The sequence below is a fragment of the Erythrolamprus reginae genome, chromosome 2 (assembly GCF_031021105.1).
Source record: "Erythrolamprus reginae isolate rEryReg1 chromosome 2, rEryReg1.hap1, whole genome shotgun sequence".
NCBI classification, from domain to species: Eukaryota; Metazoa; Chordata; class Lepidosauria; order Squamata; family Dipsadidae; genus Erythrolamprus; species Erythrolamprus reginae.
Genome location: NC_091951.1, coordinates 118613667 through 118632394, shown reverse-complemented (window position 1 = coordinate 118632394; position 18728 = coordinate 118613667). Strand labels below are relative to the sequence as shown.

Genomic DNA, 18728 nt, shown 5'->3' with positions numbered 1-18728 from the left:
ATTATTTATCTGTCACATAAGACCTAACTGGAATGGAAACTGCAGTTTAATGTTCTCAAATGTAAAATAATGCACTTGGGGAAAAGGAATCCTCAATCTGAGTATTGTATTGGCAGTTCTGTGTTAGCAAAAACTTCAGAAGAGAAGGATTTAGGGGTAGTGATTTCTGACAGTCTCAAAATGGGTGAACAGTGTGGTCGGGTGGTAGGAAAAGCAAGTAGGATGCTTGGCTGCATAGCTAGAGGTATAACAAGCAGGAAGAGGGAGATTGTGATCCCGCTATATAGAGCGCTGGTGAGACCACATTTGGAATACTGTGTTCAGTTCTGGAGACCTCATCTACAAAAAGATTTTGACAAAATTGAACGGGTCCAAAGACGGGCTGCAAGAATGGTGGAAGGTCTTAAGCATAAAACGTATCAGGAAAGACTTAATGAACTCAATCTGTATAGTCTGGAGGACACAAGGAAAAGGGAGGACATGATCGAAACATTTAAATATGTCAAAGGGTTAAATAAGGTTCAGGAGGGAAGTGTTTTTAATAGGAAAGTGAACACAAGAACAAGGGGACACAATCTGAAGTTAGTTGGGGGAAAGATCAAAAGCAACATGAGAAAATATTATTTTACTGAAAGAGTCGTAGATCCTTGGAATAATCTTCCAGCAGACGTGATTGGTAAATCCACAGTAACTGAATTTAAACATGCCTGGGATAAACATAGATCCATCCTAAGATAAAATACAGGAAATAGTATAAGGGCAGACTAGATGGATCATGAGGTCTTTTTCTGCCCTCAGTCTTCTATGTTTCTAATTGCTTATCACTGCATAGTAATGTAGCTCTGGATAACTTCAAACAATATAATCAATCTCCTAATGCTTACATGGTCTGTGAAATGGCAGAAATATTGTAATTTAAACATAAAATTAGATAAGGTTTTACAATCTAAATTTACAGAAAAGTATACTTGTTAAGATGCCATATTGAAGAACTGTGAAGTAATCTGACTGAGTGATTTGACTACACCTCCAAGATTGGTAACTGCTGAAGATACATTTGCCAATCTCTTGATGAAATAGGTCATTTTTATTTACTGCATTATTGTGTATTATCTCGGTTTGAAATCCATTCCAGTGCTTTGGATTCAATTTGGAAGAATTGCATTTGTATTTTGCACAAATGCAAATGTACCACCTACCTGTGATTCATTGAAACCGCTTCATTTGAAGCAAATGAAATTGCTTTAATGAGCCACAAACTGGGTTTGCATTTGTGTGCTCACACCACATCTTTCAAGATATTTTTTCCAACTTAACATGTAGCATTGCACATCCATACTAAATATCGTTTTTTATGTTATATACACAATATATATACGTACTGTGTTCAGTTCTGGAGACCTCACCTACAAAAAGATATTGACAAAATTGAACGGGTCCAAAGACGGGCTACAAGAATGGTGGAAGGTCTTAAGCATAAAATGTATCAGGAAAGACTTAATGAACTCAATCTGTATAGTCTGGAGGACAGAAGGAAAAGGGGGGACATGATCGAAACATTTAAATATGTTCAAGGGTTAAATAAGGTTCAGGAGAGAAGTGTTTTTAATAGGAAAGTGAACACAAGAACAAGGGGACACAATCTGAGGTTAGTTGGGGGAAAGATCAGAAGCAACGTCAAAAAATATTATTTTACTGAAAGAGTAGTAGATGCTTGGAACAAACTTCCAGCAGACGTGGTTGGTAAATCCAGAGTAAATGAATTTAAACATGCCTGGGATAAACATATATCCATCCTAAGATAAAATACAGGAAATAGTATAAGGGCAGACTAGATGGACCATGAGGTCTTTTTCTGCCGTCAATCTTCTATGTTTCTATGTTTATGGTTTGTACTTTATAGCTTGCGAGGTTATTCTTGGACATTTCGTGATGGGTGTCTCTGAAAGGGAAGAACCCTTCTGAAAATGTTTTTTGTTTTTCAGCAGGTCTAAAGAAGTGACAGACCTACCGGCAATCAGTAAAACTAATCAATGTGACAGGATAAATCAGTAAAACTAATCAGTCGTGCATGTCAGTTTCTGATAGATAATTCTTACATAGAACTGATTCTTACATATTGCATCCCCAATGCAGGAGATGCAATACTATAATGACTTAGTACAGCGGTCCCCAAACTACGGCCCGCGGGCCGGATGCGGCCCGCTGAGGCGATTTATCCGGCCCGCAGGGAGCACACGAGATTTTATCGATAGATATAATAAGCTCTCGAATCTCCCGTCCATTCGCCGCGGAGGATGAGGTGAGGAGGAGACGGTGCAGAGGCAAGGGGTGGGGAGGAAAGCGGGCATGCAATTGGCCCCTTGCAGGCCCGCTTTCGTCCCCGCCCCTTGCCTCTGCACTGTCTCCTCCTCACCTCATCCTCCACGGTGAATGGACGGGAGATTCAGGAACCCTCCTGAATTTGCCCGAATGGAGGCAGCGGCGGTTTCAAGGGACCTGGTCCTTCTCGGCGGGGCTGCGTTGCTGCAGCCTCCGAGCTCCGCTGTTGTCCCCGGGCACTGTTACCTCAGCTGCGCTGAGAAAGAGAGAGAGCGTGGAGGGCGGCTTGCCGGTCCACGGCCCCCTGGATGAGCGGCCCCGCATGGCCCCAGCACCGGACTTCGCCGTCGCCTCTGCCCCCGTCCGGCTCTCCAGCAAAGAGTCCACCCCTTTGCCTTCCATGGCGCCCAGCGCCCGGCCCCAGGCCACTGCCACCTCCTCCTCTGGGTAGCGCGCCCGAGCTCTTCCTGCAGGAACGGGTGGTGGGGTGGAAGTGGTTGGACTTATCTACACGCGCGCCTGCTGATTGGGAAGAGAGGGGAAAAACTCTGCGCCTCCAAAGAGGGGAGAGGGGGAAGAAAGAAAAAAAGAGTTCCAAATTGGCGGAAGGCGGAGGGGAGAACCGAGCGTGCTGCAGCAAGTTTGCTTGGCTTTCTGGGGCTTTTTTTTTTTCTCCCCTTTCACCACCCCTGTCTGAATGTCGTTTGCCGCTTAGGAGTGACCCTCTCTCGGGCTTGTGGATGCGGCGCGGATGAGGGGGAAAGCCGTAAGCGCGAATTAGCAAAACCAGTTCAACCTCTTCTTCGCCTCCTTACCGACGACTGAAGAAAAAAGAAGCTTCGTTGGGATTTTGGCTCTCCGCAGAGACTCCAAATGTGCTTTTCAGGGCAGTCGGGCTTTCCCCCTCATCCACGCCACATCCACAACAAGCCCGAGAGAGGGTCACTCCTAAGCGGCAAACGACATTCAGACAGGGGTGGTGGAAAGGGAGAAAAAAAAGCCCCAGAAAGCCAAGCAAACTTGCTGCAGCATGCTCGGTTCTCCCCTCCGCCTTCCGCCAAGTTGGAACTCTTTTTTTCTTTCTTCCCCCCCTCCCCTCTTTGGAGGCGCAGATTTTTTTTTCCCTCTTCCCAATCAGCAGGCGCGCGTGTAGATAAGTCCAACCACTTCCACCCCACCACCCGTTCCTGCAGGAAGAGCTCGGGCGCGCTACCCGGAGGCGGAGGCGGTGTGGGGCTGGGCGCTGGGCACCGTGGAGGGCGAAGGGGTGGACGTGATTGCTGCCTCTTAGCTAGAGAGCCGGGCGGGGGCGGAGGTGACGGTGAAGTCCGGTACTCTCCGCTCTCTCTCTCTCTCTCTCTCTCTCTCTCTCTCTCAGCGCAGCTTAGAAGTAACAATGCCCAAGGACAGCAGCGGAGTTTGGAGGCTTTAGCAACGCAGCACCATGAAGGACCGTATGTTGGTCCTTTGAAACCGCCGCCGCCTCCGTTCGGGTGAATTCAGGGGATTAGCTGGAGAGCCGGACGGGGGCGGAGGCGACGGCGAAGTCCAGTGCTGGGGCCATGCAGAACTGCTCATTCAGGGGGCCGTGGACTGGCAAGCTGCCCTCCGCTCTCTCTTTCTCTCTCTGTTGCCAGCGTGGTGTATGAGAAAGAGAAAGCAAGAGAGAGAGAGAAAGAGGGAGAGATAGAGAGGGAGAGAGAAAGGATAGAAATATAGTGAGAAAGAAAGAGGGAGAGATAGAGAGGGAGAGAGAAAGAGGGAGAGAGAAATAGAGGGAGAGAGAAATAGAGGGAGAGAGAAAGAAAGAGGGAGGGAGGGAGAGAGGGAGAGATAGAAATAGAATGAGAAAGAAAGCAAGAGAAAGAGGGCGGAAGAGGGAGAGATACAAAGAGGGAGAGAGAAAGAGTGAGTGAAAGAGACAGAAAGAGAAGAGAGAGAGAAAGAGAGAGGGACAGAGAGAGAAAGAGGGAGAGATAGAGAGGAAGACAGAAAGGGGGATAGATGGAAAGAGTGAGAGAGAGAAAAAGAGAAAGAAAAATGAGAAAACGAGGGAGAGGAAAATGAAACGAGAGAGAAGGAAGAAAAGAGAGGGAAGAGAGAAGTAGAGAGGAAGGAGGGAAGGAAGGAAGGAAGGAGAAATGGAGGGAGTTTCTTGATTTAAGTTTAAATTTACTTGTTAATAAAAATGTATAAATTACTTTATTACTTAATTACTTCTTATTTTAAATATTGTTTTTGTTCCCATTTTGTTTTTTACTTTAAATAAGATATGTGCAGTGTGCATAGGGATTTGTTCATAGGGGTTTTTTTATAGTCCGGCCCTCCAACAGTCTGAGGGACAGTAAACTGGCCCCCTGTGTAAAAAGTTTGGGGACCCCTGACTTAGTAGAAGAGATTATATGCAATTTAGGATTGAACTGCAGAGTCCTTGCCTCTCTTTAAGCTTGGTTGTTTTATAGCAGATATTTTGTTACCCAGCTAGATGACATCTTCAGTGCTACGAAAGAGTGAAGTTTATTGTTTGTTTATATACAGTATCTTGCCCTACCAGAGTTGGTGGGGGGCGGGTGTTGTTTTCTCCTTGTTTATGTTGGGGTTATTTGCTGCTTGGTTGTTTGTGTGAGTTGGTTTGCCTAACAACCATACTCAACAGGTTTCATTTAGCAAGCCCAGGGCAATGTGATAATAAAGGGCTCTGTGTTCTGTTGGGTTCCCAAAAATACTCCACGTGCCCCACTTCATCTTCAGCAAGCCTGACTAGTGTCCAGTCAGTGCACATGAAAAGGAACCCTAGCTTCTCAGCCTGCAGCATTTCTGAAATGAGATTTTAAAAAGGAAAATATATGTTGCTTGCCTTTCTGTTTTCCCCTTTGTACGTTGTATTAGAAATCACTCCTGCGTCAGAAGCCACTAATTAGGCATTTTTGACTTTTTTTTTGAAATATTATTAGAAGCCTGTTGAGTATCCTATGGGCTATAGTTTATGACTAAACTAAATTTGATATAGAGTAGACAATTTTCACAGTACTGTATTTATTTCCAGATAATAAGAGGGGAAAAAAACTTTCTTAAGCTATTTTGTGAGCTGCTCAAATTTCCAGGATAAATGAATGCAGGAATGTACATGTGCTTCAAGTGAACAAACTTTTTGTTTTGGACAGAAATGTTGAAAGTAAATTGAATCCAAATGCACCCCACCTATTTCAGACTAATTCAGGGTTCGTGCCAGCTTTCTCATGATCTGTGCATGTAATGAACTCCACAACCCATTTCCTCTATAGCATTTTTAATTTTTATTTTGAATGATTACTTTTGAAAAATATATTTTTAGAAACAGGATTGTATAGCACTGCAAAAGCGGATACTTTAATTTTTTTTAAAAAAATGTTTCTAAATAAACTGAATATCTAAGAAATCATGTGGTTTTGTTTGTCCCTGGGAACAGCTCAGTTTTAGATGACCAGAAACCACTTACTATTTTTACTGTAATTACTTACATAAATGTAAGTACTGTACCGGTAATACAGTGCAGGAGAATGGTGGAACGAGAGAGGGAACATTTAATATGTATAATTGTCAATTTTTAATGCTTTTTATATTTCCTGTTTCTTAAAAAAACACCCCACATGGTTTCTGTTTTAGAGTTTATACCCCTACCTGATGTTTCGCTTTGATTAGTCTGTTATTTCTCTCATGTAATTCATGATGGAAAGATGAGTTAAGTTTGGGTTTCTCATGTCTCTAATGTATTTGGAGGCCTCTTACCTTAGTAATGGAATTAAATAATCTCCCTGGTAACAGATTAAAGGCCAATTAAATTATTCCCAGTGTAATAGATCATGCTGGATGACAAAATGAGAAAGGACATTAGAAACGGATTCCTTATAACTTAATGTGGTTTTGCTGAGGCAGCATATCCACGAGTATTTGCAGAGGAGAGTATATGATTGGTTAACTGGCTTGTAGTTCAAAGCCTAAAACTCCATCCTTTTGTTCACTTAATATCCTTACCTGAAGATCCAAGCTTCATTTGTGCTGCCTTCCACAGGACTACCTCTTGCATGCTCTTTCGCTCTGTCCCCTCAATGACCCACACATAACTACTACAACTGGGGTTGTGGTCATTTGAGACAACTGGTCATGCAAGTATCTCACTTATTATTATTATTATTATTTAATAGATTTGTATGCCGCCCCTCTCCGCAGACTCGGGGCTGCTCACTTAACTATCACTTCCTCCCGATTCTTAAAATAAGTCAAGGACTACCTATAATTAAAATGTTAATCTGTGGAGAAACCAATAAATTGATCCAAATGTATATTCTCCCTCCCTCCCAAGGGTAGAAATAATAAAAACCTTTCTCTTTTAACCCTCAGCCTTGTCAACTTCACAGCTGCTTTGGCAACAGGCAAGGATTCCGAATATAGCACTATTGTGAAGCATCTAAATATAGTTTCAGTTTTCCAGCTATTTTCACAGAGAAAACTGACCACTTGGTTTTGGAATATTCAAGCCATGTGCATATTCAGACCATGATCTGAGCTTTTCATTTCAGAGTGGACTTGTCATTATTGTTTGAACAGTTGCTCTTCCTTGCAAGGTCAAAAACTGCTTTAAAACCCTTTGCCTTCCAAACGCAGCTTGCTGTGACACTTGAAATAAATCAAAAACTCTTCTTTCAAAGTAGAATAATAGAGACAAGACCTCTTTATTAATTTACAGATTGCAAGTGTTTATATCCTACCCTTTAAATCTATACAAATCTATCAAATCTACCAAAGCATCTTATTTTACAAGCAATCTAAACTATTCTTACTACAGTATATAGTTTTACAAACAAAGACAAATTCTTAGATCCTTTTCTCCTGGCATTTGGTGGGATAATGATGTGGATGGATGTAGGCTAAGTAGAGCAAGCTTTTGGAATAATTTTGGTTTCCTTCCTTTTTGTCTCCATTCTTTTCAGCAGTCCCTGTTCTCATTTGACTATCAGAGAAGTAAATGGAACTTATTTTTAATACACATGTTGTTACCGTAGAAGATAACCAGGTTGAGCCTGAGGGAGGGGTCAGACACATCATCAGTCATCAGTCTCCATATGTGATCTAAGTCCAGCCCGCCTTGAATTCCTTTGACTCTTTATCAACTGGCAATTTGTTTTGGTGGTTAGTAGTTTATATTCTTGTAGCTTAAGCTTGCAATGAATCTTGATACCCATTTGATCTTCTGATTTCCCTGTCACTTGGCAGTTAGTACTGAAGTTCTGTCGATCTTGGTAACCATTATGATTGACAGACCCTTCCCATCCAAGTTGGATTTGACTATAGTTCGGCAAAGTGAGACATCACTGAACTATTTTCAATCCTGATCTCCTCTTTCTAAACCTTGCAAGAAGGAATATAATTTATTTAAGATTACAGTGACTCAGAATTATATTAAATGGAATGAATACTTTTTCATATGATTTCTATCCACATTTTCTATAAGTTAAAATAACAATTTACTTGCAATTATTGGCCAATTGCAATTGCAATGACCAATTGGCCAAGGTCAAATAGTCCCCATTTGACCTTGGACTCTCAACTTGTATATTGTTGTGACATTGGGGGCAGATGAGCCTTTGACTTGTTCATTATTAAATAGTTTATGGTCAGCATTCTAAAGAGCTTCTTTGTTTTTGTGTGGTCTGTGATAGCATTTAAGGAGAAAAGTGCTCTCTTTGTAAAGGATGCGCTCCTATCATTCACTATGACAGATCTCTTTCCAAGCTATATCTTTGAAAAGCCTTGCAACTGATATTTCAGCAATGGAAAATAAATGCATGGTCCATTTATTCAATGGATTGAAGACCCGATTGCACTTGCCACGTACGAACAGATTGTCTGTAGACAGCTTTATAGGGACAAGTATAATAAAATACAGGACTCATTTGTACAGAATGAAGTAGAATATAAATATGCATACACATATACAAATGTATTAGAGATATATATGTATTGGAATAATATTTGAACTAGACAAGTGCATAAAGAATTGTAATTCCTTATTGTTATAATGACAATAGGAGGTTTCCCCCTCCCCCCATATTTTATATATATTCTGTTGGATCCTAGTCTCCCTTAATTTTAAAAATTCAGCAAAAAAACATGTTTTTTATATTTATATTCGGGTTATATTTTATATTTGGGTTTCTTCCCGTGTAGGATTTAGAAATTTCTGGCGACGTTTCGACGAGGTCCCACTTGTCATCTTCAGGTTGGTGCTTCTGTCCTTGTTCTAGGGCGAACACGTTCTCCCGAACGCCGAACCCAGAAGTTCGGCAAAAGTTTGGGTTCGGGTTCATGTTCCGCAGGCCGCCGAGAAGCGCCCGGCTGTTTCAGAAGGTTACAGCTGGGCGGTGGCGCCCGACGGAGCACTGTTTTTGCGATCGGCAGCGGCGTTTTCGATCGATCTGGAGGCTGAAATGGAGGTGGGGAATCCCAATAGGGAATTCCATGGGTGGAGCTTTGACGTCCTTCCTAGAAGCCACGTTTCGGACGCTTCTCGGCAGCCTCTGGAACCGGAACCCGAACTTTTGCCGAACTTCCGGGTTCGGCATTCGGGAGAACGCCGAGAAGCCCCCCCGGCTGTTTCAGAAGGTGACATGCGGGCGGCGGCGCTTCTCGGCAGCCACCCGAACTCGAAAAGTTTGGCAAAAGTTCGGCTTCAGGAGAATGCCGAGAAGCCCCCTGGCTGTTTTAAAAGGTGACAGCCGGGTGGTGGCGCCCAGCGGAGTGCCATTTTGCGATCTGTGGTGGGTTTGTAAGTCAAAAAAAGTTTGTAAGAAGAGGCAAAAAATTTCCGAACCCCGAAATGTTCGTATCATGAGGGGTTCGTATCACGAGGTACCACTGTATATTAAAAGTAGTCAGGATTTAAAATTGTATTGATTCATCGCAATTCCAAAAGGTAGAATCCTGTTTATTCTCTTAACAACACTCCATGTGGTGGCCAGAATATTTACACTAAAATACTGTGTATCAATAAGTTCTTATAGCCAAATCACTGATTTTCCACATTGCTAATAGGGAAAAGGCTGAAAAGGATTCGGTGGTCGACTAGAAATTGAACAAATCATTCCCCCGAAGGCACATTTCCTTCTTCCCTTCCCATATGATCTGAGTTTGAGACTTCAGGCTTAGCAGTGAGAGAGGTTTCCCACCCCCCCAAACCTGGCTAGCAGGGATTCTGGCTGTTGCCTAGAAACATCTCTCTAGTCTTTTGGTGCATTCATATTCTAATCATAGCGCTTTGGCAAAGGCTTGTTTACTTCCTTTCCAGGCTCTGGAGATGACAGAACTTTTGCATATTTCTTGGATTTTTAATTGTTCATGATATCGTCTCATTTACAAATTAAACAAAGTGAGGGCGAAGAGTTCCTAGCACACAGGACAGCATTTGCTAGTCAAAATATATTGTATATACAGTACTTCTTTGAATATTCATAAATATAATGTTCAGTCTTGAGGGTAAAGATAAGTCTTGAAAAAAGTAACTTATTTTTTAGAGTATAAGATGCACCACAGTATAAGACGCACTTTAGTTTACAGGGAGGAAGACAAGGAAAAAAACAAGGAAAACAAGGAAAAAGGCCTCTGCCTCCCAGCAATTTTTCAAACAGCAAACAGTGCAGATGATATACATTGTTTGCTGTGTATTTCTGTGCATGTGTGCCTGACCCATAGAAATAGCAAAGAATTGGAGAAATGTACATTATGGCAGAATATTTATCCCAGAGAGTTTTCTTAAATGTAATCACACTAACTCTTCCCAATTATTTAAATAGATCTACTCCAAACATGACTAAGTCAAGTTTTAATTCAGCTGTCTTATCTTAATACTAATACTACTAATACTTAATACTAAAACAGGACATTTCAGGTTATACTTTTACAGATCTTGAAAATTGATGTGGCTTTCTGGAAGTATTCTCTGCTATTTATTTCTTTATTTCGTTAAGTTGTCTAGAACAATAATAAAGCAGTCTAAAAATAAGTCTAATAATTTGAACACTCTATTGACATTTATAGTTAATGACTTACCTCTGCTGCTGTTTGCTGCAAAGAGGTAAATTGCTGGCAGGCAGAGACCAAAGAGTGGGTGTGGGTGGAGCTACATTCAGTGCATAAGATGCACCCCCATGTTTTCACTCACTTTTGGGGGGGGTGTTAAAAGGTGTGTCTTATACTCCAAAAAATATCTTATTTGGTTTCCTGTGGTGTGGAAGGAAGGGTTTCCGATGATCATAAAGAAAAGGCTTGATACATCAAGAAATAAGTTCATTCTTTCATACCACCATGATTACCAAAGTACACATTACAAAACATTTAATGTACTATTTTAAAACATATATAGTGGGAGATAAAACTGGGACACTAATCAAAGGGAAAGTGGATTAATCCTTCTCCAGATATGCAGCAATTCAGCAAAACATCAGGAGAGGGAGGGAAGGAGAGAGATCCTATTTAGTGCTTGTGTTCTGAAAATTAACATAGAAAGCATGTGTCTAGACAGCTACAAAATCCAGTTCACATCTATTATACTGTAGGTGTCTTACTAATGGATGGATATGTTGTGCATAGGAGGCCCTTGTGCAAATTATAGCAAATGGGCTAAGGCTCAACGCTAGTGTTTCTAAATATATATTCTTTAAATATTTTGAAAGATGTGTTTCCTTTTGGTTTTCTGTATACCTAAACATAGAAAGAGGCTTGATTGTGATTCAGCCTGTAGTCCTATTACCTGTATTTCACTACTTTCTCCTTCAGGTGTGTTGGAGAAATTCTGGTCCAGGCAGGGTTTGCTTCAGTGCAAAAGAATATGTTGTATGTTGCATACACTGTAATTGTAGGGAAGCAGCAAGGACACAATTCAGAACTATTGATAGTTTCACTATGGACTCTCTTTCAGGCACCCTTTATTTATTTCCAGCACTCTGCTCTTTAGTTTTACAGTATAAACATACTATAATAAAGGTTAGGAAAGAGCTCCACATGTTTACATTAGAATAATAATATATGGGAGGTCATATATAGATAGGATGCCTCTTTGTATATATTTAGGTTATAGCAAAATTTTATATAGAGACAAATTTACTATCATTAGTCATTTAACATGTCCGATATTCACATAAGTAAATGGTCCCTGCAATTGTGCCTTGCAAATGTGTACAGTCTGTTTATATTAAGAAAACTTTTGCTGAAGATCCTATCTTATGCATTTGGGTTTTCTTGGTTGAGTAACTGGTAGCATTATTCAGCTTAAATGTTATATTATGTGACAACCTGCAGTAAAATACACTATGAAATACAAAAATTATCCTGTTCTCAATGCTACTGTTTGATCCTTTTTAATTTTGTGATATATACATGGCTTAATGTCAAAATACTTTTTAGCCATCTAATAAATCAATCATCTGGGAAAATGTCACTTTATTTCTCCATGCTGAGAGGAAAAGAACAGATGGATGGGAATGAGAAACAGACAAGAGCAGAACCAAGATATTGCTTTTAGAAGGGAAATGGATATACTGTAGTTTCAGATGACAAGATAAGATGATTCATTATTGTTGTTGTGAATATTGTTCGATACAGTCAGCCTTTCCATCAAATTGTTTCTTTAATGGTGGAATAGAGGAAGACTCCTGGTATCCTGTTTCCATCTCTATTCTGCTATTACCATGTTCTGTTATTTTATGTAAGGAATTAAAACTGCAATCACAAAAATCTATTTCTTTGGCATCTCCATGCTAATAACCCATTGTATTTCAATCAGTTGTTTGCTGATAGACATTCAGACAGACAGGCATCATGACCCCCATCTGCCCTCTACCTCCCTGCCTTGTGCCACATTTTTGATGTTTGCTGATCTTCAACAACTAAACATCAAACCATTCATTTTTGCTATCTGAGCTGTATGGCATGTATGCTTGTTCTGCTTTTGATATAAGGATTGATTGGGAATGTGCTGGACGCACACGAATCTGGAAGTTGCCCTCAGTAACATTCCCACAGATATAAGGCAAAAGTTGCTTATGAACATAATTTCTTATGGCAAAGACTGAGAAAACCTATTAAAGATTTCTTTGAGGTGACTGATTCAGATTTGAGCATTTTGGAAAATAACTACTAGTGATTAACCAATATAAAAATGAACAAGACTGATAGGTAGAAATACTGTATTTCACAACATATGTGAATAAATTATGCTACCAAAGGTTGTAAAGTCAGCCAACTTCAGTGGTTTTAAATGAGGACTGGATAGCTTCATGAAGGATTCCCGTGATGGTGAACCTATGGCACAGGTGGCACATGGAGCCATATCAGAGGGCATGCCCCATGTTAGCTCCATTGTGCAGGAGCATGCTGGCCGCCTTTTCAGCTATTTTCATTCTCCCAGGCATCAGGGATGCATCCTGAAGCTGAGGGACAGCGAAAAGCAGCCCAATGGGCCAACCAGAAGTTCAGAAACAAACTTCCGGTTGGCCCGTTGTGCTGTTTTTTTGTGGTCCCCATGCTTCATGGGTGCATTGTGAGGCCTCTGCGCATGCACAGGGAGTGTATGGGTGTGGGCATGCATGCGCTAGCACATCACACTCAGCCTTTTGGCACATGAACCAAAAAAAGGTTAGCTATGTTGTAAGCTGTGCTAAGTCCTCGGAGAGGGGCAGCATATAAATCCAATGAATGAATGAATAAAGAAATCAATCAATCAATCACTGGATTTGGCTATCAATGGCTACCAATTCCTAAAGTAATCCATGTCTAACATAAGATCTTTGGGAGAAAATTGTCCTTTCAATGAATTGGCACAAAGTAGTCTTTAATCTCTTTAATTCTCTGTAATCCGCAACCCCTTTTTTCCCCAGGTGCTTGACTTTAATTAATAGTATATCTGAAATGTGGCTTATAAAAACACGATCCATTTTTTGAATGACCATCTGGAGAGATGCTTCTCCAGTTAGGGAGTTTGCTGCATTTCAAGTAAAATGGTTGGGTTTTCATTATGTTTTTGATATGATGATGATGTAATTTTCACCAGATAACCCTTGCAAAAATTGTGTCATTTTTAATAGAATGAAGAGAAAAGAAACCTATCCTTGGGAGGCCATGTTGGATTCGACAGTGTTCCTGATCAACTGGTCAGCAAGTCAGTGGCACAAGGATTCAGCTTCAACATCCTCTGTGTAGGTCAGTAAACTGCTTATTGTGAAGATGAATGCTTAGAACCTGAATAATAGCCAGAAGTTGCCAAGTTGTAAGGATAAAAGGGGAAAGCTTATGAGAAACTTATCTAAAAGTCTATTGCACCATCTTAGCTCAAAGGTCAGGCAGAAGATAATATAAAAGGGAGCCTGTATTCTTCTACTACTAGCTAGGGTGTCCTATCACTTTAAACTATAATGTGATTTATTTGGATTTTTGCCCTACTGTTTTATGGTAACATATCTCTTTTGACTTACACATTGCATCAGTATATAAAGCCAAATGGTTTTTCCAAATCGAAACAACTGCATTCTAGCTAATGTGCTAAGAAATTAAACTTTCCAAATGTAGGCTATCACATGCTGTGTCTTGGAATGAAGCAAACTCTTTTCCCACAATCTTGACCTTGTTTACATTTTTTCTGAGTGAGAACAGAAACCCAGTTTGAAACATTGCTGTGAATAATGTCATTTTACTCCACTGAGCGAATGAACTTTTGGTCATCAGAATGAAAGCTCAGCTATCTAATTCTCCGTACTGAAGGAGTGGGTCCAGCAGTCACATGGGTTGCTCCTGTCCAATCCGATGGAACTGAGCCTAGTATTAAAAAAGACTGCTGGATCCGCCCCTTCCCCAGAATTCGCTCAGTTCGCATATCCTGCGGTTGTATTGTGATAGCTCGTTCAACATTCTAACACCTTCCCTTCGATCTTTCCTTCAAAAAGTAGTAAGATTTATTGTCTTTATTTAATTACTTGCACTAATTGCGCCAGCCGTTTAAAAGAAAAAAAGAAAAAAACGCGGCTTGGCTTTCTTTCCTTGGGAGAAGTTGCGGTTTCGTTTTCCCCCGGCGGTTTTGCCGGTTACGATTCCTGCGGCCGCTTGTGGATTCTTCTAATCCTTTGGCCTGGAGGTCCTAGTGCAAGTATTTATCCATTGAAATATTGATTATTTATTGTATATAAATATTTAAGGGCTTATAAAATACCTCCTGCGGAGTGAGACGCCTTCTAGTCTCCTGGACTTAGTCGATCGCTTTTCCCTTAAGAAATTCTCAGCAGCGATCTTTTCGGCGCGAAGGCCTTCGCGCCCTTTTTTAAAAATCTAGGCCTCTCGTGTTGGCCTTCTGCCAGCCGCGTAGGCCTCAGTCCGCCGCGTGGATCCGGGAGCGGGCCTTGGGGGTCCCAGGCTAAATTCTCCACCGGCTAAGCCTCCAACCAGAGTGCCTTGGTTTACTTAATTACAAAGTTTAGGGAGGCTGGCCCCGCTGGATTTGGGGGCACGAACTCTGGATTTGCCCAGATTGTCCTCACGTTTCAGCAGCTTCGAGGCCTCGAAGCAGGATCCATTCCTCTTGGGAAGTCCTTGAAATCTTCTCCTTATAATTCAGTTATTGGCTCAGCCTTGTCTTCTGTTAATTGTCAGACTATGGCTACTTTTCCCAAGAGAGGCACAACTAAAGGTCCCAAAGAGGTTAGGCCTACTGGTAATTCTACTGAAGTTCCCCAGGCCTCTTCCTCCTCTTCCTCAGGCACCCATTCCTTAGCCAAGCCCACCAGGGCTGAGAAGAGAAGGGACCCAGCCCTACAAAAAATACATGATAAATCAGCCAAACTTTTTAAGGTGCAGGCCCAAGTGCATATCAATCCAACCCCCCCGGAGGCCTCTAACCTGCCTCTTTCTGGGGTTCCTGTGCTATCCCTGGATGAGCCAAACCTAAATCCACCCCAACCTAACCTATGGGGTTTAGGTCCAGAGGAGCCAGATATTACCGAGGATTCCTCCCAGCCAGAACCTGCTCAGGCCCTCAGGGATCCTCCGGCTTTTCCGGCTGATATTTCTTCCTTGCCTCCGGAGTTTCAGTCTATCTTGACTATTCTGACTAACACCATTGACGCTAAACTCTCATCTTTCAATGTGCCTTCTCTGTCTCATCCCCCACCACGCTCCTCCCGTCCCGTGAGTTCTTCTCCTTCCTACAGAGCCCCAGCCATGGAGGTCTCTGACTCCTCTCAGGAAGAGGATGAGGATGGGGACGCAGTAGAGGATGATGACCCATTTCAGCGTCTGTCGGAAGATGAGGAATCTCAGATTAAGATTCCAGCCCCAGCTGCTATCTTTCCTTCGCAGCTTTTCAAATCTCTCCTGTTTAAAGCTAGAGTATCCACGGGGCTAGCCGGGCAAGAAAAACAGGCTACTTCTCCCTCAGACCCTCCGGAGGAAAATCTTCCTTATTTCATGGAAGAACAGGAAGACAATGAGGTAATACCTATGCCCAAGTTGTTTAAGGATGCTTTGCTTAAACAGTGGGACCACCCAACCATTGGCTTTACTCCCACTCCCAAGGACAAGAATCTCTACAAGCTCTTCTCCCCCTATGAGGAACTCCTAACATGTCCCAAGCCAGATGAACCAGTGAAGACACTCCACTCGACTGCTGCCATACCGGGCGAAGCAGAGGAGGTCCTCCGGCCAGAGGACAAACGACTTGAGCAAATGCTCAAAAGGAGTCTCCTTGCAGACTCATGGGCCATTAAGAGTGCTGCAGCGGCATCCTTCTTTTCCAGAGCTATGCTCTTGTGGCTTCGTCAGCTCCAACCACACCTGCCGCCAGATGACTTACGGGGCCAACAGGATTTCAACAAAATCTTCGCAGCTCCCCGATATGTAGCAGATGCTTCCCTCCAATCTTCCAGATTTGCAGCCAGGTCAGTAGCAGCCTCCACAACGGCCAGAAGACTTCTATGGCTCCGCCCTTGGCAGGCGGGAGTAAGACAGAAGTGGCAGTTAGCCATGGGTCCGCTGAAACGTAACCTCCTCTTCGGAGACCTTCTGGACCCTCTCCTTACGGAGACCACAGACAAGAAAAAGGTCTTGGGACCTACCACCAAGAAGGCCCCTAAACCGCAGCCCTTTCGGCGCACAGGGCGTCAACAGGATCAGGGCTTCACATTTCAAAGGAATCCAGGTCAGTATTCCCCTCGGTTTCGATCCCAATCTAGAACCACCAGGGGCAGAGGTTCCCGTTGTCAGAGAGGATCCTCTTCTACCAGGGCTTCCAAAAGAGCCAGATGGTAAGTTTTCCTCCTTTCCCATAGGCGGTCGCCTAGCCTGGTTCTCTTCCGACTGGCACCGTTCTTGTAAGGACCCCTGGGTCATTGACACTGTGGAAAGGGGCCTAAGGTTAGAGTTCATTTCACCTCCCCCTAACCGTTTTTATTGCTCGTCCTTCTCCCAGTTCCATTCCATCTCGTATCCGAATGGAGGAGGCTATTTCTCATTTGTTGACTATTAGAGCATTTCAACCGGTCCCCTCTCTCCAGAGAGGTTTAGGCTTCTATTCCATCCTCTTCATGGTCCCTAAGACCTCTGGAGGCTGAGAGCCACCTTAGATCTAAAGAATTTGAACCGGTTCACAAAATATAGGAAATTCAAAATGCATTCCTTATCTTCCATTTTAGCAGCTCTACATCAGGGAGACTTTATGGGGTCTCTGGATCTCACGGAGGCCTACCTCCATATTCCCATTGCCAAGGTCCATAGGAACTTTCTGCGCTCTGCCGTTCTAGGCAGGCATTTTCAGTATAGGGCTATGCCATTTGGGCTCTCCTCAGCTCCCAGAGTCTTCACTAAACTCTTGGGATCCTTGGCAGCTCATATCCGGGCCTCTCCCATTCATTTTTTATGTTATTTAGATGACATTTTAATTCATGGAAATTCCAGAACTGGTGGGGCTGCAGACCTCTCTTTTACCATGTCGGTTCTACAGAATCATGGTTTCTCCATAAATCTTAAAAAGAGCCACCTTGATCCATCCACTTCCATTCTGCATCTGGGAACTATCATTAATTCTGAGATATCCCAGGTTTTCCTCTCCACTGAGAGAAAACGCAGCATTTTGGATCTCATTGCTCGCATCCTGCCCCAGCAATCTACCTCCATTGCCACCCTATCTTCCCTTTTGGGTAAAATGGTGTCATGTATTGGTATTGTTCCCTGGGTCCGTCTTCACGCCAGGGAACTACAGTGGCTTCTATTACCCTTCCAGAGATCGGGCCACAGCAACTCGAATCGTCGCATCACCATCCCACCGACGGTTCGCAGATCCCTCAAGTGGTGGACTTCTCCAGCCCTAGACAAGGGATCTCCCTTCCGGTGCCCCGACCAGTTTGTAGTCACCACAGATGCCAGCCTCTCGGGCTGGGGAGCCCACGCCCAGGGTCTTTTAGCTCAGGGCACATGGTCACCGGAGGAGGCTTCCAGGCCCATCAATTGGCTAGAATTAAGAGCCGTGTCTCTAGCTCTAAAACAATTCCACTCTCACATCTCCAACCAACATGTGCTGATTCTCACCGACAATATAGGCACCAAAGGCCATATTTGCAGACAGGGAGGCACTAGATCCAAGGCCCTCATGAGGGAGGCCCCGAAGTTAGGCCTTTGGGCAGAGAAAACTCTCCAGTCGCTTCTGGCCGACCACATCTCGGGGAGCCTCAATGTCCAAGCGGACTGGCTCTCGCGAGTGACCTTAGATCCAGGCGAGTGGAATCTCCATCAGTCACTGTTCCACCAGATCTGCCTCAGGTTCGGCCATCCAGTGTTGGATCTATTTGCGACCAAAGCCAATGCCCAGCCCCCTCGCTTCATCTCCAGGTTCCCGTCTCCGGGAGCAGAGGCAATCAATGCTCTCAGGAGCCCTTGGCCTCCAGGTCTATTGTATGCCTTCCTTCCAATTCCAATTCTGCCAGACGTGATCAACAAAATCCTCCTGGAGAAGGCCCGAGTAATTCTGATTGCCCCTCACTGGCCTCGCAGGCCCTGGTTCGCGGACCTCCAACAACTGTCCGTCCAGGACCCCTGGCGACTCCCCGTTTCGGAGGATAGGTTGCGACAGGGGGCCTCCTTCCACCCGGACCCAGAGTGGTTCCACCTCACCGCCTGGCTATTATCCGGAGGGACTTAGACCTGCGAGGGTATGACCCGGACACAGTGGAAATCATCCTGAAGTCTAGAAGAGGGTCTACCAACCGGATCTACGACCATACTTGGTCCAAATTCCATCAGTGGTGCTCGCAGGAGGGTTTTTCAGCACCATCCGCCGACACCTGGCCGCCATTTCTTCCGTCTTGGCGGGGCCTCGCAGGCAGCCCCTCCGCTCT

At 43.4% G+C, this 18728-nt stretch overlaps 1 protein-coding gene across 9 annotated transcripts in view; it reads left to right on the top strand.

Annotated features, from left to right (window-relative positions):
• SEPTIN8 (septin 8) overlaps positions 1-18728 on the top strand; it is an 88947-nt gene that overhangs the window by 34202 nt on the left and 36017 nt on the right. For all 9 annotated transcript variants that reach the window (XR_011558031.1, XM_070739310.1, XM_070739306.1 and 6 more), the window contains exon 2: positions 13440-13554. Coding sequence is in view for 8 of the 9 variants with exons in the window: in XM_070739310.1 (XP_070595411.1) it covers positions 13440-13554 (115 nt within the window). In the remaining variant the exon portion in view is untranslated. The remainder of the gene's footprint in view (positions 1-13439; positions 13555-18728) is intronic.